This window comes from Pan paniscus, chromosome 4 (assembly GCF_029289425.2).
Source record: "Pan paniscus chromosome 4, NHGRI_mPanPan1-v2.0_pri, whole genome shotgun sequence".
Classification (NCBI taxonomy): domain Eukaryota; kingdom Metazoa; phylum Chordata; class Mammalia; order Primates; family Hominidae; genus Pan; species Pan paniscus.
In genome coordinates, this window is record NC_073253.2 from 52951351 (window position 1) to 52972966 (window position 21616).

The 21616-nt window shown below is 40.4% G+C and overlaps 2 protein-coding genes across 3 annotated transcripts in view; one reads left to right on the forward strand and one right to left on the reverse strand.

Moving 5' to 3' along the window:
• NDUFAF2 (NADH:ubiquinone oxidoreductase complex assembly factor 2) overlaps nt 1-12742 on the reverse strand; it is a 209597-nt gene extending 196855 nt beyond the window's left edge. The window contains exon 1 of the mRNA XM_003827410.4: nt 12610-12742. Coding sequence (XP_003827458.1) covers nt 12610-12736 — 127 coding nt within the window. The 5' untranslated portion in view covers nt 12737-12742. The remainder of the gene's footprint in view (nt 1-12609) is intronic.
• Nucleotides 12743-12913: 171 nt separating this feature from the next.
• The window catches only part of ERCC8 (ERCC excision repair 8, CSA ubiquitin ligase complex subunit), a 71656-nt gene continuing 62953 nt past the window's right edge, over nt 12914-21616 (forward strand). The window contains exon 1 of one of the 2 annotated variants that reach the window (XM_003827408.6): nt 12914-13060. In XM_003827408.6, coding sequence (XP_003827456.1) covers nt 12984-13060 — 77 coding nt within the window. In that variant the 5' untranslated portion in view covers nt 12914-12983. The remainder of the gene's footprint in view (nt 13061-21616) is intronic. The other variant, XM_008952761.3, reaches the window with a different exon arrangement.

Sequence of the window (21616 nt, forward strand, 5' to 3'; positions counted from 1 at the left end):
AAATTAGCTGGGCATGGTGGCACATATCTGTAGTCCCAGTACTTAGGAGGATCACTTAGGCCCCAGGGGCAGAGGTTGCAGTGAGCTGAGATCACGCCAGTGCCCTCCAGCCTGAGTGACAGAGCGAGACTCTATCTCAAAAAAAAAAACAAAGTCAACATACAAAAATCTATTGCATGTCTAGGTACTATCAACAAATTATCTGAAAAGGAAATTAAGAAAACAACCTACTTACAATAACATCAATAAAGTAAAATATTTAGCAACAAACTAAGGAAGTGAAAGACTTATTCACTGAAAACTATAAAACATTGATGAAAGAAATGCTTTAAAGCAGACAGGAATAAATGCAATGACATCTGATATGTTCATGGACTGGAAGAATTAATATTGTTAAAGTGCTCATACTACCCAAAGCAATCTACAGATTCAACACAATCTCTAACAAAACTCCAATGACTTTTTTTTCCAGAAATAGAAACAACAATCCTAAAATTCATATGGAATTACAAGAAGACACTGAGTAGCCAAAACAATTTTAAGCAGGAAGAACAAATCTGGAGGTATCACACTGTCTGATTTCAAAATACGTTTAAAAGCTACAGTAATCAAAACTGTATGGTACCAGTATAAAACCAGACATATAAACTATTGGAACAGAAGACAGAACCTAGTAATAAACCCACACACGAGGGCAAGTGAGTTTTGACAATTATGCCAAGAACACACAGTGAAGAAAAGATAATCTCTTCAAATAAATGGTATTGGGAAAACTAGATATCCACATGCAGAGGAATGAAATTGGACCCTTATCTCACACTGTATATAAAAATCAACTCAATATGAATTAAAGATTTCAATGTAAGTCCTTAAACTACAAAACTCTTAGAAGAAAACAGGGAAAAAGCTTCTTGACATTGGCTTTGGCAATGATTTCTTGGATATGACACCAAAAGCACAAAACAACAAAAGCAAAAATAGATAAGTCGGATTACGTCAAACCAAAATACTTCTGCAAAGCAAAGGATACAAAGGCAACCTATGGAATAGGACAAATATTTGCAAACCATATCTCATAAATGATTAAAAACCAAAATGTATCAGTGACTTCTATGACTTAATAGCAAAAAACCAAATAAATTGATTTTAAAATGGGCAAAGGAACTAACAGGCATTTCTCCAAAGAAAACATACAAATAGCCAACAAGTATATGAAAAGGTTCTCAATATCACTAGCCAACAAGGAAATCAAGTTAAAACCACAATAAGCTATCACCTTATACTTGTTAGGATGGCTACTATTTAAAAAAAAAAAAAGGACAGCAGAGCACGGTGGCTCATGCCTGTAATCCTAGCACTTTGGGAGGCTGAGGCGGGCAGATCACTTGAGGTCATGAGTTCCTTGATATTTAACAGGAAGAATTTCTAAGAGACAAAATTAACACATGAAAGGAAAAAGTTGTATTTTCAGATACCTAAAATTTTCTAAAATCTAGTACATAGTATATATGTTAGCTAGTCTCAGATTTCAAAGAACAGTTACGCTCAAGTTATCTCAGGTAACCAGGGAATACTGTAAAGATACAGGAAGAAAGACGAAAAACTCAACATCTGCAAAATAGAGACAACTGGAATGTGATTTAGGACACAACAATACCTATTGTGGTCTAATAGGAACCTTTCAACATGCTTGCCACCCTAACTTCTTAGAAATGGACATCTACTGATCCCTAATTATTCTCATATTTTCCTCTCTCTATATATTATATCTATGAGTTCAAATTTCAACAGAAAAAAATTTGACCATGTTTGGTCTGTTACCAACCTATACAGAATGCCTATATGGGGCAGAATTCTCACACCTAGCCACATCATAGGTCTTTGGCTATCTTACAGCTAATGACTTGGGACCAGAGACATGGATATGGGTATCATGGTGACCTGTAAAGCTGGAACTAGTCCTAGTTACCAGCTACTTTGTCTAAAATACACAGCCAACACTCAAAAAGCACCACAATCTTCCAGTAAAACAATCCTAACTTATATCACTAGAAATAATGATTTAGAACATTTACATCTGTGTCTATGTGTTCCTCATTTGCATGGAAAGGAGAAATTCCTTTGGTTGTTGTCAATATGGCACATACAAAGTATGTGTGACTATCTCAAATAATTTTATACCGACTAAATTTGAAAAAAAGCTTTACTATTAAAGCCAAAACACTGTTATTCAATGTAATCATGCATTTTAAAATATATATTCATAAATACAGTAAACCATAGCATTAGGTTACATTAAAAACATTTACCAAAGCCTACATTATGCATATACTCTTCCTCAATTCATAGGCTACTCCTTTTAAGCTCGTATAGAATTTACTGCTTGCTTTTCTCTAGACATTTACTCACTATGACTGCAGTAGAAACTACACCCAACAAATACATCAACCAAATGAGGACAGAATAAAAATCTTTTCAGACATTCAAAGACTCAAAAACTTTATCCGCCTTGAACCTCTTCTCAGAAGGCTACTGAAGCATATATGCTACAAAACTGTGGTGAAAGGCCCAGAATCCAGGGAATAAGATATACAGTAGAGGGAAGAGGAAAGGGAATTATGGTCTCTGTGTAATGAATTCTTTCAGGTACAGTATGTCTGAAAAAACCTTCATTTGCCTTTGTTTTAACAAGGTATTTTTGTTGTGTACGAAATTATAGGTTGGCAGACTTTCTCTTTTGGTACTTTAAAGATATTGTTCCACTGTCTTCCAGCTTATATTGTTTGTTTTAAAAAAAACCTGAACTCATTTTCGTCTTTCTTCCTCTGTAAGTAATGTATCTTTTTCTTTAGCTCTATAAAGATTTTCTCTTTATCAATGGCTTTGAGCAATTTGATAATAATATGCCTTGGTATGGTTTTCTACACTTTTTGTTTTTGGAATTTGTTGATGATTTGGGGTCTGTGGGTTTATAGTTTTCATCAAATTTGGAATATTTTTGGCCATTATTTCTTCAAATATTTTTGACCTGCAAAATGACCTTTACCCCTCATGGTATCCAATTACATATATTAGGCCACTTGGGGGTATCCCACGCTTGCTAATTGCTCTTTTTTTTCTGGTCTTTTTTCTCTCTGTGTTTTATTTTGGGTAATTTGTATTATTATCTTTCAATTCTAAATGTGTAAGGATCTAACAATAGGTATTGAAAATACATGAAGCAAAAACTGATAGAACTGGAAAGAGTAAAAGACAAATATAAGCTTGTATTCAGAGACTGTAACATACTTTTTTCAATAATTGATAGAATAAGTACAAAAAAAATCAGTGTGAATATACAAAGCTTGAACAACTCTATCAACCAGCTTGGGCTAACTGACATTTACAGAACATTCAACCCCAAACAGCAAAATAGATAATACATTTTTCTCAAGCACAAACAGAAGATTTACCAAATTGCACCATACTCTAGGCCATAAAACAATTTACAATACATTTAAAATAACTGAAATCATATAAAATATGTTCTCTGAATATAATGGAATTAAACTAGAAGTCAATGAAAATCTCCATCTAGAAAATCTCCAAATATTTGTAAAGAACATACTTCTAAATAAATACATAGGTCATATAGGAAAAAATAAATAAGAAAATATATTCGTTACATGAAAATTTTAAGATAAAAATTTGTGAAATGTGGCCAAAACAGTGCCTACAAGAAATTTTAACATTAAAAATGTATATTAAAAAATAAACAGGTCAAATTATGATCTCAGTGGCCACCTTAAGAAACTAGAAGAACATATAAAACCAATTGAAAGCAGAAGAAAGCGATGACGATATAAGAGAAAGCGATAAGTTCTGAAACCAATGGAAAAAACTTAAGAGAAAAATCAGTGAAACTCAAAGCTAATTCTCTAAAATGATCAATAAAATTAACAAACCACTCATCAGATAGGCCAAGAAAACAAGAATAGCCACAAATTATCAATTCAGGAAAGAAAGAGAGGATATCACTACAAATTGTACAAACATTAAAAAGATAATGAAGAGGTATTACAACTTTATGACTGTAAATTCAACATATTAGATAAAAAGAGCAAACTACTCAAAAGATAAAAACTACCAAAACTCACCTAAGACAAAATAGATAGCCTGAGTAGTCTTATACCTGCCAAAGATATTAAATTTGTAGGTTAAAAATTTATTATCTTTGAATTTTAATTCCAGCCTTCCAACAAGGAAAACTCCAGGACCAGATGGCTTCACAGGCAATTTATATCCAACATGTAAGAAATAAGTAATACAAATTCTTCACAAACGCTTCCAGAAAATTCAAAAGAAGGAAACAAAATTTAACTCACTTTATAAGGCCAGCATTAACCTAAAAACAAACCTAGAAAACACATTAAAAGGAAGAAATTAAGATCCTGAAGAACAGAAAACAAAATTCTTCAATAAAATGAAAGCACATCAATCCAATAATATATAAAAAGGATAATGCATCATGACCAAGTGGAGTTTACCTGACAAATGCAATATTCAAGACATTCAACAATCAATCAATGCCAAATGAGTTAAAAGCTTATGTCCACTCAAAAAACTGCACAGGAATATTTATAGCAGCTTTATTCATAATCGCCAAAACTTGGAAGCAACCAAGATGTCCTTCAATATGCAAATGAATAAACAGTGGTTCTAACCATACAACAGAATATTATTTAGCAATAAAAAGAAAGTAGATGGCCAGGCATCTGGTTTACTCCTGTAATCCCAGCACTTTGGGACGCTGAGGCAGGCAGATCACCTGAGGTAAGGAGTTCAAAACCATCCTGGCCAATATGGCGAAACCCTGTCTCTTACTAAAATTACAAAAATTAGCTGGGCATGGTGGTGGGCACCTGTAATCCCAGCTACTCGAGAGGCTGAGGCAGGAGAATCACTTGAACCTGAGAGGCAGAGGTTGCACCGAGCCAATATCGCACTACTGCACTCCAGCCTGGGCGACAGAGTGAGACTCTGTCTCAAAAATAAATAAATAAATAAAAAGGAAGGAGCTATTATGCCACAAAAAAACATGGAGGAAACTTAAGTGCATATTACTAAGTGAAAGAAGCCAGTCTGAAAAGATCACATACTATATGACAGCAACTACATGACATTCTGGAAAAGGCAAAACTACAGAGACAGTAAAAAGATCAGTGGTTGCTAGGGGTTTGGTAGCAGGAAGGGAGGAAGTGAGGACACATTAATGCAAGATATTAACAATGGGAGAAACTGCATTGGGGGAGCAGGAATATCTGAGTAGTTTCCATTCAATTTTTCTGTAAACCTAAAATTGCTCTAAAAAATAAAGTCTATTAATTTTTAAAAGTCAATCAGTATAAATTCACCACATGATCATTCCAACAGAACCAAAAAAAAAAAAAAAAAAAAAACCCAGCAAACAAGCATGTGACAAAATTGACAAAATTCAACATCAATTCATAAGAGAAAGTGCTCAGCAAACGAGGTACAGACAGGGAACTTTGTTAATTTAATAAAAGGTATCTAAAAAATTATAGCTAACACCACACTTAACGATGAAAGAGTAGTGGCCAGGCGTGGTGGCTCATGCCTGTAATCCCAGCACTTTAGGAGGCCAAGGTGGGCAGATCATCTGAGGTCAGGAGTTCGAGACCAGCCTGTCCAACATGGTGAACCCCATCTCTACTAAAAATAAAAAATTAGCCAGGCATAATGGCACATGCCTGTAATCCCAGATACTCAGGAGGCTGAGGCAGAAAAATCGCTTGAACCCAGGAGGTGGAGGTTGCAATGAGCCAAGATCACGCTATTGCACTCCAGCCTGGGCAAGGAGAGCGAAATTCCACCTTTGGGGAAAAAAAAAAATGAAAGATTAAATGTTTTTCTTCTAAGATATGGAACAAGAAAAAGATACCTATGCTCACCACTCTTATTCAACATTATACTGGAGGCTCATCTAGTGCAGCCAGGCAAGAGAAGGAAATAGAATGCAAATAAGTTAGAAAGGATAAAAACAAAACTGTCTCTATCCACAGTTGATATAATTACCTACAGAGAATGTCCAAAGGATCTGCAAAAGGCTTCATTCAAGAACTAGTAGGTGAGTAAAATAGGTTGCAAGATACATGCTCAACATGGAAAAATCTATTGTACTTCAATATAATAGTAACGAAAGAATTAGAAATTACATTTTTAAAGCATCATTTATAATAACAATACAATATAATATACTTTATAATAAATTTAACAAAACATATCATGATCTCTATGCTGAAAACTACAAATCAGTGATAAATTTTAAAAATGACCAAGTAAAAGGTCTCTATGAATTAAGTCAAACTGATTTTGACATTAAATCCCATTCTCTTAAATGCTACGTTATCCAATTTGTCTCTCTTGAGTAGCAAAAATACTTTGTGAGGCTAAGTAGGTACTGTTATTTCCGTTTTACAGAGTAAGCTGGAGCTGCTATGGCCAAGCACTCACACTCTTAGGTATGTACTCATGGAAAATGAAAACTTATGTTCGGAGCCGCAGCGCGCGGCGCCGGCCGAGGGCGATGGGGCTGGGCTGAGGCGAGGCGGTGGCGGCGACAGCGGCGGCCAGGTCCCCCGCGGCCCCTGGGGCTGGTCCGGCCGCGAGGGAGGCCGCGGAGGAGGCGGCGCGGCGGCGGCCAGTGAGCGGCCCCGATCTGACAGACATCCCTGAATCTTGGTGTTTGGACATAGGAGGTTTGCTATCAGTAAGAAAAAACAGGGTCAGGTGGCGGCGCCGCAGCCATGGAGGGAGGCGGCGGCGGCGGCGGTGGCTCAGGCGGCTGCGCTGGGAGGCGGCGGTGAGAGGCTCGCACGCCTCCAGCCTGGCCCCGGCCCCCCGGGACGGAGAGCCGAGCAGCCCCGGCTCTGGGCTACGGACTATGGGCGAATAGCTCTGACCACCCGGCGAAGCATGCCGCCTGCCTTGGCCTCCCAAAATGCTGAGATTGCAGCCTCTGCCCGGCCGCCACCCCGTCTGGGAAGTGAGGAGCGTCTCTGCCTGGCCGCCCATCATCTGGGACGTGAGGAGCCCCTCTGCCTGGCTACCCAGTCTGGAAAGTGAGGAGCGTCTCTGCCCGGCCGCCATCCCATCTAGGAAGTGAGGAGCGCCTCTTCCCAGCCACCATCCCATCTAGGAAGTGAGGAGCGTCTCTGCCCAGCCGCCCATCGTCTGAGATGTGGGGAGCGCCTCTGCCCCGCTGCCCCGTCTGGGAAGTGAGGAGCGCCTCTACCCGGCCGTGACCCCGTCTGGGAGGTGAGGAGCGTCTCTGCCCAGCCGCCCCGTCTGAGAAGTGAGGAGACCCTCCGCCTGGCAACCACCCCATATGAGAAGTGAGGAGCCCCTCCGCCCGGCAGCCACCCCATCTGGGAAGTGAGGAGCGTCTCTGCCCGGCAGCCACCCCATCCAGGAGGGAGGTGGGGGTCAGCCCCCACCAGGCCAGCCGCCCCGTCCGGGAGGGAGGTGGGGGGGGTCAGCCCCCCGCCCGGCCAGCCGCCCCGTCCGGGAGGTGAGGGGCGCCTCTGCCCGGCCGCCCCTACTGGGAAGTGAGGAGCCCCTCTGCCCGGCCAGCCGCCCGGTCCGGGAAGGAGGTGGGGGGTCAGCCCCCCGCCCGGCCAGCCGCCCCATCCGGGAGGGAGGTGGGGGGGTCAGCCCCCCGCCTGGCCAGCCGCCCTGTCCGGGAGGGAGGTGGGGGGGTCAGCCCCCCGCCCGGCCAGCCGCCCCGTCGGGGAGGTGAGGGGCGCCTCTGCCCGGCCGCCCCTACTGGGAAGTGAGGAGCCCCTCTGCCTGGCCACCGCCCCGTCTGGGAGGTGTACCCGGCAGCTCACTGGGAATGGGCCATGATGACAATGGCGGTTTTGTGGAATAGAAGCGGGGGAAAGGCGGGGAAGGGATTGAGAGATCGGATGGTTGCCATGTCTGTGTAGAGGGAGGTAGACACGGGAGACTTTTCATTTTGTTCTGTACTAGGAAAAATTCTTCTGCCTTGTGATCCTGTTGATCGGTGACCTTACCCCCAACTCTGTGCTCTCTGAAACATGTGCTGTGTCCACTCAGGGTTAAATGGATTAAGGGTGGTGCAAGATGTGCTTTGTTAAACAGATGCTTGAAGGCAGCATGCTCGTTAAGAGTCATCACCACTCCCTAATCTCAAGTACCCAGGGACACAAACACTACGGAAGGCCGCAGGGTCCTCTGCATAGGAAAACCAGAGACCTTTGTTCACTTGTTTATCTGCTGACCTTCCCTCCACTATTGTCCTATGACCCTGCCAAATCCCCCTCTGTGAGAAACACCCAAGAATGATCAATAAAAATAAATAAATTTAAAAAATAAAAAATAAAAAAAATAAAAAAGGACACTAAGCGGCAAAATTAAAAAAAAAAAAGAAAACTTATGTTCACACGAAACCCATATGTGAATGTTTCTTGCAGCTGTATTCATAATCACCAAAAACTGCAAGTAACTAAACTCAAATGCCCTTTAATGAGTAAATGAACAAACTGGTACATCCATTAACATGGAATACTAATCAGCAGTAAAAAGGAGCAAACTACTGATATACGTAATGAATCTCAAAGGCATTATGCTGAATAGAAGAAGCCAGGTTCAAAAGGTTACATATGGTATAAGTATACATGTGGGACAGTCTCAAATGGAAAAAAGTATAATGGCAGAGAACAAATCAGTGGTTGCTGAGGTTAGGGATGAGGAGAGATTGTAACTACAAAAAGTTAGCATGAGGGAGTTATTCAGGGTGACGGAACTGTTCTGTATCCTGATTTTGGTGTTGGTTACATGAATCACATGTGTTCAAATTTATAGAACTATACACCAATTTTAAAAGTTAATTTTACAGTATTTTAAAAATAGAATCTAAAAAAACCAACTAATAGCAAACAGAAAACTAAAGGAAAAAAATGAGATACCACAACACACCTACTAGAAGAGCTAAAATTAAAAAGACTGACCATACCAAGTGTTGATAAGGATATAGGACAACTGGAAATCTCATACACTCCTGGTGGGAAGGTAAAACGGTACCACCACTTAGGCAGTTTCTTAAGAAGTTAAACATACACCTAACAAGTTGACTCAGCCATTCCATTTCTAAATATTACATCAAGAGAAATAAAAACATAAGTCCATACAAAGACTTACACATGAATGTTCATAATTTATTTGTAATAACCCCTAACTAGAAACAACCCAAATATCTATGAACAGGTGAATGGATAAACAAATTATGGTATATACATACAATGGAATATTACTCAGCATTAAAAAGAAATAAACTACTGATAAACACAAAAACATGGATGAATCTCAAAATAATTATGCTGAGTGAAGAACCTAAAAAAAAAAAAAAAAAAAAGCAGAATATGTGCTGTATGCTTCCACTTAAATAAAATTCTAGCCAGGCACACTGTCTCACATCTGTAATCCCAGCACTTTGGGAGGCCGAGGCAGGCAGATCACAAAGCCAGGAGTTCAAGACCAGCCTAACCAACATGGTGAAACCCCGTCTCTACTAAAGATACAAAAAGTTAACTGGGCAGGGTGGCACACATCTCAGTTACTCGGGAGGCTGACGCAGGAGAATCACTTGAACCTGGGAGGCAGAGGTTGCAGTAAGCCGAGATAGCGCCACTGCACTCCAGCCTGGGCGACAGGGCGAGACTCCATCTCAAAATAAACAAATAAAAATAACTAAATAAAAATTATAAAAAATACAAACTAATGTATAGTGTCAGAAATCAGATGAGTGCCTATCCATGGAAGCAGAAGCATAAGGCAAGACTAGAAAGGAGCACAATAAATTGTTGTGGATATTGGATATGTTAATTTTCTTGACTGTGTTGATGGTTTCACAGATATATACATATGTCAAAACTTACCAAATTATACATTTTAAGCATGGGCAATTTTTTTTGTCAATTATACTTCAATAAAACTCTCAAAATGCAATTACAATTATGTAAGAAAATATAAAAATTAGTGAGAATATGTAAAAATAAAATATTCATGTTATTGTAGAATAGACATGACTGTTAATTTGAAACTTTAATGGTATTGTATCTCTATAGAAATGAATGATACAAAAACTGGTATAAATATATTTGTTTGTTGTTTTTTGGGCTTGTTTTTTTTTTTTTTTTTTTTTTTGAGGTGGAGTCTCACTCTGTCACCCAGGCTGGAGTGCAGTGGTGTGATCTCGGCTCACTGCAACATCCGCCTCCCAGGTTCAAGTGATTTTCCTGCCTTAGCCTCCCGACTAGCTGGGATTACAGGCGCGTGACACCATGCCCAGCTAATTTTTGTATTTTTAGTAGAGATGGGGTTTCACCATGTTGGCCAGGCTGGTCTGGAACTCCTGATCTCAGGTGATCCACCCACCTCGGCCTCCCAAAGTGGTGGGATTACAGGCATGAGCCACCGGACCCAGCCATAAATGTATTTTTTAATGGGCAAAAGGTTTGAACAATACTTCACCGAAGATCTGTAGATAGTAAATAAGCACATGAAAAGACTGCCAACATCCTCAGGCATTAGGAAAATGAAACTTAAAATCACAATGAGATACCACTATACACCTATCAAAATGGCTAAAATAAAAATAAAAACACACCCAAAAATCAGATAATACTAAGTGCTGGTGAGGGTGTGGAAACAACTAGAATTTTAATGCATTGCTGGCAGGAATACAAAATGGTACAGCCACTTAGAAAAACAGTTTGGTAGTTTCTCATAAAGTTAAACACACATTGATCACACAACTTAGTAATCCCACTACTAGATATTTACCCAAGAGATATGAAAACTTACGTTCACACAAATCCTGTATGGGAATGTTTGTAGAGCTTTTGTCACAATCACAGAAACTGGAAACATCCTAATGTCCTTCAGCTTGTGAACAGATAAACTGGCAAACCCATACAATGGAACACTACTGAGCAATAAAAAGGAACAACTACTGACACATGGATGAATCTCAGCTACATTATGCTATGTGAAGCAAGCCAGACTCAAAAGTCTAAATCCTGTATAATTCCATTTATATGATATTCTAGAAAAGACAAAACTATAGGCCCATAAAACACATCAGTAGTTGCCAAAGGGTGTGGGAATGAACTACTAAGGAGTTAGAGGAAATTCTGATGGTGATGGAATTATTCTATCACTTGAATCCAGTGAGGTTACTCTACTCATTTGTCAAAAACAATAAAACTGTACACCATAAAGGGTGAATGTTACTGTATGTAAATTATATTTCAATTTAAAAAAACTCAATCTGACAGTTTGCATATTTTTAATTTTACTGACAACTTATGGAAAAGAAACATCTCTCTGCTTGCAACCTGTCAAGAAATACTTAACACCATGCTATGTTCTTTGTAGGCTTTTTTCTTTTTTTGTGAGACATATACCCTGCCTGACAGAGGAGCTCATTAGGGAAACAAGTCTAAATATTAAAATAAGTTACAGAAAAAGGCCAGGCAAAAATAAATTAATTGAGTGATAAATCACAGAATACATTTTATATGTGTGGGAAATGAATGGCACATAATCTTGGAAAGGTCTTAGTGCTTCTCAACATTGCTGATCTTATATTATCTCTAACTTTCAAGTGAGGATGATGAGACTTGGAGAGGACAAGTACTTTTTCCGTGATTCCCGAGCTATCAGGTGTCAAAGCTGAGATTCTAACCCACGCCTCTTCGCCCAAAACCTGACATTTTCTGCATGCAGCGATGGAACAACACAGAAGAGGTTACGACGGCGGCTACACAGTGTGATTTCAATGGACAGCAACGCCTCCTTACTCCCCAAACAACCCGCTCAACTACTTGGCACGAATCCTACACAGTAACACCATGATTAGTGCCACGTTTCTTAAATTGAGCTCAACGGGGTCTTGGAATATCAACTCCCGAGAAAGGAATCAGCGAGCCTTGTGGGGATATGGACCTACTTCTGACAAGTCTTGGTAGTAAGGAAGGCGCATGGGGCCAGCGCCGGAGCCAGGGTGCCACCGAAAAGGGTAAACACCAAGAAAGAGGACAGCCGAGGCGCTGAAGATACTCCTCTTCAATTACACCACTCAGCTCTGGGTCACAAGGCTGGGAACAGCGTACGAAAAACCCCTCCCCTGGCCCTTCTAGCCCCTTTGGTGAAAGATTTCCGTGGACTTTTCCCTGCCTCCGTCGCCAGTCCAGGGCTAAAACTGAGGCTCCTCTACAGGCGTGGCTGGGAGGAAAGTGGTGGTGCGCCTTACAGCGCAAGCAGCCCGGGGCACGCCGGGGGAAGGCGCTGGGTAGTAGGGACCGCGGACGCACGAGGCCGGGCCAAGGCGCCCAGAGCCGGGCCGGGTAGGGCTCCGATGCCAGAGTGAAGGGGTCGACAGGGGCGAACGAACTCGGGAAATTCTCTCCGGTGACACCCTAAGTGTCGCATGATGCGTTAGTTGACTAGGGGCTCTCACTTTTCCCTCCTTTACTGACCTCGCAATCACTGCCCACGCAATCGCTGCCCACGCCGCCACCTCACCTCTCCAGTTCTTGTACTGCGGGATGTAGTAGTATTTGTTCCCGAATTGGTCCGTGCCCACGTGCTCCTTCACTTCCCTTGACAGCGATCTCCACAAGGCGCGGAACAAATCCTGAGACCAACCCATGCCGTCCACCCAGTTTCCAGCGCTGCCAGCAGCGGGACCCGCAGTAGGGGTAATGCTCCAGCCGCCGACCCAGCCCACCGAGGAGGAGAAGTCAGGCCGGCCTCCATCCTGGAGCCCTTCTAGTAACGGCGCTCACCATTGGCCGGATATATCACCGACTGACCAATGGGAGACTCTGCTGTTCCAGTCCCGCCCCTGAGCTCTGTCATGGCGACGTCCAGTGCTCCAGCCGGTGGGAGGACACGATATGCTGGGGTTTTTGTCCGCTCGCCAAACGGGTTTGGAGGACCCTCTTCGCCTTCGGAGAGCAGAGTCAACACGGAGGTAAAGAAAACCTTACTTTTTGGCTAACAGGCCAGTTAGAATCTGAACCAATGACTGTAAGCTTTGCCCCACACTTTCCCGTCTCATCGCTCTCCTGCCACCAAACAATTATTTGCCCTCTAATGCTGTGTGGCTTGCTAAAATAGGATCCCTTTTATTTACTGGTAACAACTTGCAGGCGGGGGGCGGCGGGGGTGGGGGGGGGGTTCCCCCGCGGGCTCAGGTGAAGACACTATAAACCTAAATAAGAATACTTCGTTGTACTGTATTCCTTCTCAAGTTACTCCAAAGAATAACTGCCCTCCATGGACTCGTTCATTCATTCAGTCTGCATATTTAGTGAGTTCCTACAGTGTGTCAGGCAGCCTATTAAAGGCAGAGGACACAGGCCAGGAATTGAACAAAGTTCAGAATGACTAGAGCGGAGAATTGGGGTAGGGACCATTGACAAGAGATGAAGTAGACAGAAACTAGATGAGGAAGAGCCTTGTGTACTTGAGTAGAGGTGTGAAGATGAGAATAAGGTAACAGCTATTGCGTTTTGTTTTCTGCTTGGAGAATGGGTTGCAACTGAGAACAAGAGTGGGAGCCAAGTTAGGTAACTGTTGTGATTACACTTGTCCGGGAGAGAGTTGTTGGAAGCCTGGGCCACAGAGTTGCCAAGTAGAATAAAGATAGTGGAGAGATTTGAACAACGTCTGAGAAATAGAATCAACAGGCCATGCAAATTGAGTGGATACGTGAATGACAAAAAGAGAAGAATGAATAATGATTCCCAGATCTATGCCTTGTATAAGAAGTTGAATGTTGGTAATATACTCTGAGAGAGGGTTTTCCAAAGGGAAGAAGCAAGTTGTACTTTTAATTTTGCCCACATTAATTGAGGAACCTGTGAAGATATTTACTTGGAGAACACAGTTGCTTATGAGTTCTGCGTTCTGGAGAAATTTAAATATTAGTTTCCAACATTTTATCCATTACGTTTTCAATGTTGTGAAATATCTCTGAGAGTTCCTTTAATGTGTTTTTTTTGCCAGTGTCACTTCCTCTGACACATCATCAGCCTTTCATCACAATCACTTTTCCTCATTTATGTCTATAAGTTCACCTTCACTGATTTCCTCAGTCTGCATATCTAGAATGTCTCAAATGGCGGCAGTGTCATTGTTGCCACAATCAGCATGTTCCCACAGGCAGCTTTTTTTTCATTTGCTCCATTTATGTTTAATGCAAGTTTCACTTCTAGTATTATCACTCTTCTTTAGTGCACTTTCATTCTTTTGGCCAATTTCCTCTTTTAATCTGTAAAATTCCATGTGGGTTTATCTCAAGGGCACAGAAATATTAATAATAAACCTCCATGCTTTGCAGCCTGTGTGTGAACTGAATAACAGATGCACAGTGACCAATCACCCATAGACTTTGAAAGAAGTAAAACTGCAAGTGGGTCACTAATTTTGATTCATATGTTATTTATGTAATGATTTGTGAACTGAAAAGCTAGTAGCAAACTTTTATGCTATTTCTCACAGTTAATAAACTGTGGTAACTGAAATTCATATCAGACTGTGCGAAGTGAGGATTGCTTATATGTTTAAGACAAATAAAGTATTTAAAAATTAAAAAAATATTTTTTTTTTTGAGGCAGGGTCTTGCTCTGTCACCCAGGCTGGAATGCAGTGGTGCAATTACAGCTCACTGCAGCCTCGACTTCCCAGGCTCAAATGATCCTACCATCTCATCCTCCTAGGTAGCTGGGACCACAGACATGTGCGCACACACCTAGCTAATTTTTAAATTTTTCGTAGAGATGGGGTCTCCCTATGTTTCCCATTCTGGTCTTGAACTCCTGGGCTGAAGTGATCCCCCTGCCTTTGCCTCCTAAAGTGCCGGGATTATATGTGCGAGCTACCACACAGCCTAAAATTTTTTAAAAAATATTTCCATCATTAAGTGATGTTTTTGCTTAAACAATTATATAGTTCCATTTTATTCATAGGAGATGTCTGCTGTTCTTCCTTGTCATCATGTAAGAGCAAAACCATGAACACTGATATGCAGTGTTCACAGTTTACACCCTCTAAAAAAACATTTTACAACTTTATTGAGGTATAATTGACATACAATAGCCTGCACATTAAATGAGAATATACAATTTGATGAATTTTGACATATATTTACTTTTGAAACCATTACCATAATCAAGAGAACATCCATAACCCTAAAAAATTTTTGACGGTCGTTTATAATCCCTGTCTCCCTTCTTTCTCTGCTTTACCCTCTTCCTTCTCTAGAAACTACTAATCTGCTTTAGGTCACTATAGATTAGTTTGCATATCTAGTATTTTATATAAATGGAATCTTTTTTGTCTGGCTTCTTTCACTCAGCATAATTACATTATTTTGAAATTTCTCCATGTTATTGCATGTATCAATTCCTTTTTTTTGCTGTGGAGTATCCCACTGTGCAGATATACCACAGTTTATCTAGTCACTTGTCGATGGACATCTGAGTTGTTTCCAGTTCAGGACTAATACATTTACAGCTGCTCTGAAAATTCATGTATGAGTCATTGTATGAACATATGCTTTTATTTCTCTGAAGTTAATGCATAACAGTGGAGCTACTAGATAAATCCTTTACTTTTTAAGAAACTGACAGTTTTCCAAAAGCATTTTCCAGTCCCACCACTAATAGGTGAGAGTGCTAGCTGCTCCATATTTATGTTTCCCCTTTCCTGCTTTCATTTGACTATTTGAACATTATTTAGTATTCTATTTTATATACTATGGTTTTGACTATATCTTTTTGTATAATTCTTTAGTGGCTGCTCTAGGAATTATAAAATACTTACTTTTCATTGTCTACTTCGGATCATTTCATTGTTTTACTGCTTCATTTGGCATATAGAAACCTTATCACCCTTTCCCCTGCACCATATATATAGTTGTCTTATATTTTATATTTACATACATTATATACTCCATCAGACAGTATAATTTTTTCCAACCATCAATCATATTTTAAGGAAAAAAATAGCCATTATATTTAACCAGATAGTTATTTCTGTTGCTGTCTCTTTATTCCTGATGCCTCAAATTTCCTTCTTATATCTTTTTCTTGTCTCTGAAGAATATAGTTTATCAATTTTTTTAGAGTAGATCTAATGGTTTCTGAAAAGGAATCTGCAGCCATTCAAATCATTGTTTTCCTATAGGTAATTTATCATTTTTCTCTGGTTGCTTTGAAGACTTCGTCTTTAGTTTTCAGCAGTTTAATTATGATGTGTCTGGTTGCAGATCTCTTTGGATTTATCCTAGTTAGGGTTCATTCTGCTTCTTGAACTTGTAGACTTATATCTTTCCATAAACTTGGGAACTTTCCAGCCATTTTTTCCAATGTTTTTTCAACACTACACTCTTTCTCTTCTCCTTCTAGACCTCCAATGACAAAAATGTTAGTCCTTTTATAATTGTTCCTCTGATCCCTAAGGCTTTGTTCTTTTTCCCTCCGATCTTTTTTCCTCTATATTGTTAGATTGTATAATTTTAATGGATCTATCTTCAAGTTCACAGATTTCTTCCTCTGCCATCTCCAATCTGTTAGTGAATACATTAAGTTAAAATAATTTTATATTGAAAACTAAAATTTCCATTTGGCTTTTATTTATGTCTTCTATTTCTTTGCTAAGACTTTCTGTTTTAACATCTGTTTCAAGTGTGTGCACAATGGCTTGCTCAAGCTTTTTTTTTATTTTTAGAGATGAGGCCTCACTGTTTTGCCCAGGCTGGTCCTGAACTCCTAGGCTGAAGCAGTCCCCCTGCCTCAGCTTCACAAGAGTCACTGGGATTACAGGCTCGGGCCACCATGCCAGTGTTGCTCAAGTTCAAGCATTTTACAATGGTTGCCTTGAAGTCTTTATCAGATAATCTCAACACTTGTGTCATCTCAGCTTTGGCTTGTTTTGTTTGTCTTTTCCCATGCAAGTTGAAATTTTCACGGTTCTTTATATGCAGGGAAATTTTGGATTGCATCCTGGACATTTTGAATACTCTGGGTCTTGTTTTGATCCTATGAAGAATGTTGATATTTTTGTTTTAACATTTAATTAGCAAGATTAGGTTCAGGCTACAAGAACCTACCTACTTATGGACTGTAGTTTTAATGTTAGCTCAGTTTTCAAAGTCTCTTCAGATCTTCCCCAGGTGTATGCCATTCAATGGTCAGACTGTGACCTGAGTGATTAGCTCAATTTTCAAAATCCTTTGTATACGACTCAGGGTTAGATCTATGCATGCCTCACTCAGGGATGAGTTCTGGAGTTTATAAACAACTTTATGGGATCACTTTCCTGAGCTCCTTCTTCTCTGTGATCTCCTGGATGCTTCCCAATTCTCTGGGACTCCCTGTTTTGGCCATCTAGCCAGAAACTTTAGGGTTCAGTTACCCTGTTCTGCCATATGCTTCCAAGTTTAGGCCCAAGTCTGGGCTCAGAAGTGAGAAGAGAGGCAATAAACAACAGGGATTGCCCCTACCCTCTTGGGATCGGGGCTCTGATGAACAGAGAAAACAATTTCCCTTCCTCAGAGTTCTGGCTTCTGCAGGCCACTATGCGTAGCCATAGCCATTTCTGTCATGGGATTGTCTGTGGCTGTTTACTTTTCAGAGTCCTCAAGTAGCTGTCTGTGCATTTTGTTTAGTTTTTATAGTAGTATTACCCAGAACTGAAGTATTGAATAATGAATGAAATTATCAAATTAAATATCACAACTCATAAAACAAGAATTAAAAGACCAGTAATGAAAATGATAAGAGATTAGGAGGGTAGATTCAAAAGATCTAGCAGACAATAATAGTTCCAGAGGGAGAACAAAACAAACAGTAATAAAGAAAAAGAATTGCAAAAGATCTGGATTCATAGACTCAAAGGGCTCACTGAAGTCCAGACAAGATTGATAAAAAAGACATAAAAGTATGTATACCTAGTAAATTTATCTAGCAATGAAGAAAATATTATTAAAAGCTTCTAATGGTAAAGAATTTACCATTCATAAAGGTAAAACATCTCATCAGTAGTTCTAGAGACTAGAAAACACTGGAATGATACCTACTAACAAGAAAGAAGTATTGCAGCCTGTAATCCCAGCACTTTGGGAGGCCAAGGCAGGTGGATCACTTGAGCTCAGGTGTTCGAGACCAGCCTGGGCAACATGGCAAAACCCCATCTCTACTAAAAATCCAAAAATCAGCCGGGCGTGCTCCGGGTGCGGTGGCAGGTGCCTGTAATCCCAGCTACTCACGTGGCTGAGGCACGAGGATCTCTTGGTGGAGGTTGCAGTGAACTGAGACTGTGCCACCCTCCAGCCTGGGTGACAGAGCGAGACTCTGTCTCAAAAAGCAACTAAAAGTTATCTAAAAATAAAAACAAAGAAGTATTGCAACCGGGGAATCCAAACAAACCAGTCTATCAGAAGAAATATCTTTGTGCTAAGGTTCATAGAAATATTTTACCCAATTTCCCTTCAGGAAAAAAATTAGGAAAGAACGTTAATCAAAAAACAAATGTATTTGAATGAAATCCGAAGGAACATTAAAGATGAAGAGGAGAGGAAACCTATGAACCTTGCAGTATGTGTATGATTAAATGTAAATATATAATAATAAACAAGCTGGAAATATATAATATGGCTGCGAAATTTTTTTTAGACACTTCTCAATTGACAAGATGGAAATGAATAGCAACTTCATTAAACTAGCAAAAGTAAAGGTAAAAGAAGAAACCATGACATTAAGTAAAGAAGGAATAATACCAAGTATATCAGATGTCATAACAAAGGTGAACAGGCTGATTTCTTCCATTAAGAAGCATATATTATCAGATTAATTTTTAAAACAAAATAAAGCTAAAAGCTGTTTCTCATAAATACATTAAGTTAAAATATTTTAAAATACTTTACAAAATTCTTGAATAGTTAAAAAGTTAAAGGATAAAGAGAGATCAGACAACTGTAAACAAAATGTGGACATCACTACGAATATTAGGTAAGGTAAGATTTAAGGTTAAAAGCACCAAACATTTTAAAGAAGGACATTATATAAAGCTACATATATATGGAGGAAATGAAGAAACAACAAACTAGATTTAGTAGATACATGACTTTACATCCCTTAAGTGGAGAACGTACATACTTTTTGTAAGTCAGTGGTACATTTACCAAAATTGTTCTTGGCCACTAAGTAAACTTTAACAAATTCAGCCAGGCGCTGTGGCTCACGCCTGTAATCCCAGCACTTTGGGAGGCCGAGGCAGGTGGATCACCTGAGGTCAGGAGTTCGAGACCAGTGTGGCCAACATGGTGAAACCCCGTCTCTACTAAAAATTCAAAAATTAGCCGGGTGTGGTGGCGCACGCCTGTAATCCCAGCTACTCGGGGGGCTGAGGCAGGAGAATCGCTTGAACCCTGGAGACGGAGGTTGCAGTGAGCTGACATAGTGTCACTGCACTCCAGCCTGGCGACAGAGCGAGACTCCGTCTCAAAAAAAAGAAAAAAAAAAAAATTCAAAAAGGTAGCGATCTTACAGGCCACATTCTTTGATCATAAGGTATAGAAACTGGAAATAAATCAATTCATGGTAACATCACCACCACCTCTCATGTTTTGGAAATTCATAATTACATTTCAGAAAACTCCAGAATCAAAGATGAAATGAAAATTGAAGTTACAAGTTGGAAATCAAGGAAAAGGAGAATAACCACTTCTACAACTTAGGGGACCCAGAGAAACTTATATTCAATGAAACTTCGTAACCTAAAAAAAAAAAATATATATATATATATGTGTATATATATATATATATATGTATGTATGTATACACACACACACACACACGCATACATATGAACTCATTGAACAAAAATAATATGTAGCCATCTTAAGACACTAAAACAGAGGAGAATGAGAGGAAATGGTGTATAGGAGGCAGGACTAACTTGGCAGCTCCCACTCGGATGGACAGAGCAGTGTATGGAGATGCATATCGTGAACTTTTGCTATAAGAACTACCACAGGAACACTCCAGGAAAGCTGAGAGGATCCACAGACCCTTTGAAGGAAGTGGATTGCCGCTGCAGGCACTGTGGGACAGCCAAGGAACTGTGAGTTGGCTGGCTTTCTCAGCTGGGAGGCTTAAAGCCTGGGGCAAGTCCTCAGCCCTGCTGGAAATAAACTCAGAGCTGTTGTAGGGGCACAGTGGGAGTGAAACCAGCCCTTTAGGCTGTAGGTTGCATGGAAGCTGGGTGAAGCCTTTGGCTGCCGGCCTTCCCCAACTTCCTTGGTGACCTGTGTGACACAGCAGAGGCAGCCATAATCCCCCTGGGAACATAACTCCATTGGCCTGGGAACCATGCCCCCATCCACCACAGCAGCAGCGGCAAGCCTCACCCAAGGAGATCTGAGCTCAGACATGCCTAACCCTGCTCCCACCTGATGGTTTTTCTCTACCTGCCCTGGTAGCTGAAGACAAAAGACATAATCTCCTGGGAGCTCTATCGGCCTGCCCACCACCTAACCCTAGGGCAAGCATGTATCCTTTCTATACTACTGCAGCTGATGCCCTCTTGAAAGTGCCACCTCCTGGCTGGAGGCCAACCAACACAAAACCAGCACATTTAACAAAAATACAACCAAGGGCCCTCATAGAGGCCACTTCACTCCCCTGCCGCCTCTACGGTTGCCGGTGCTGGTATCCACGGCTGAGAGACCTGAAGACAGATCACATCACAGGACTCTTTGCAGAAACTGCCCTGTACCAACCAGACCCCAGTAGCTCTGCTGGTTGGCTAGATCCAAAAGACAAATAACGATCACTGCAGTTTGGCTCTCAGGAAGCCCCAACCTTAGGGGAAGGAGGAGAGCACCAAATCAAGGGAGCACCTCGTGGGACAAAAGAATCTGCAGAGCAGCCCTTGAGTCCCAGATCTTCCCTCTGACATAGTCTACCCAAATGAGAAGTAATCAGAAAAACAATTCTGGTAATATGATAAAACAAGGTTGTTTAACACCCCCAAAGGATCACACACCTTAGGGGAAAAGGATTCACATAAATACAAAAAATTGACATAGAATACCTGACATCAAGATGGAAGTTAAAAAATTCCTTGAACTGAATGATAATAGTGACATAACCTATCAAAACCTCTGGGATACAGCAAAAGTGGTGCTAAGATGAAAGTTCATACCATTAAATGCATACCTCAGGAAGTCTGAAAGAGCACAGACAGACAATCTAAGGGCAAACCTCAAGGAACTGGAGAAACAGCAAACCAAACCCAAACCCAACAGAAGAAAAAAAATAACCAAGATCAGAGCAGAAATAAATGAAATTGAAAGGACAACAACATCAAAACACAAAAGATAAATGCAACAAAAAGCTGGTTCTTTCAAAAGATAAATAAAATTGATAGATCATTAGCTAGATTAACCAACAAAAGAAGAGAGAAGATCTGGTAAATTCAATTAGAAACAAAATGGGAGATATTACAACCCTTACTACAG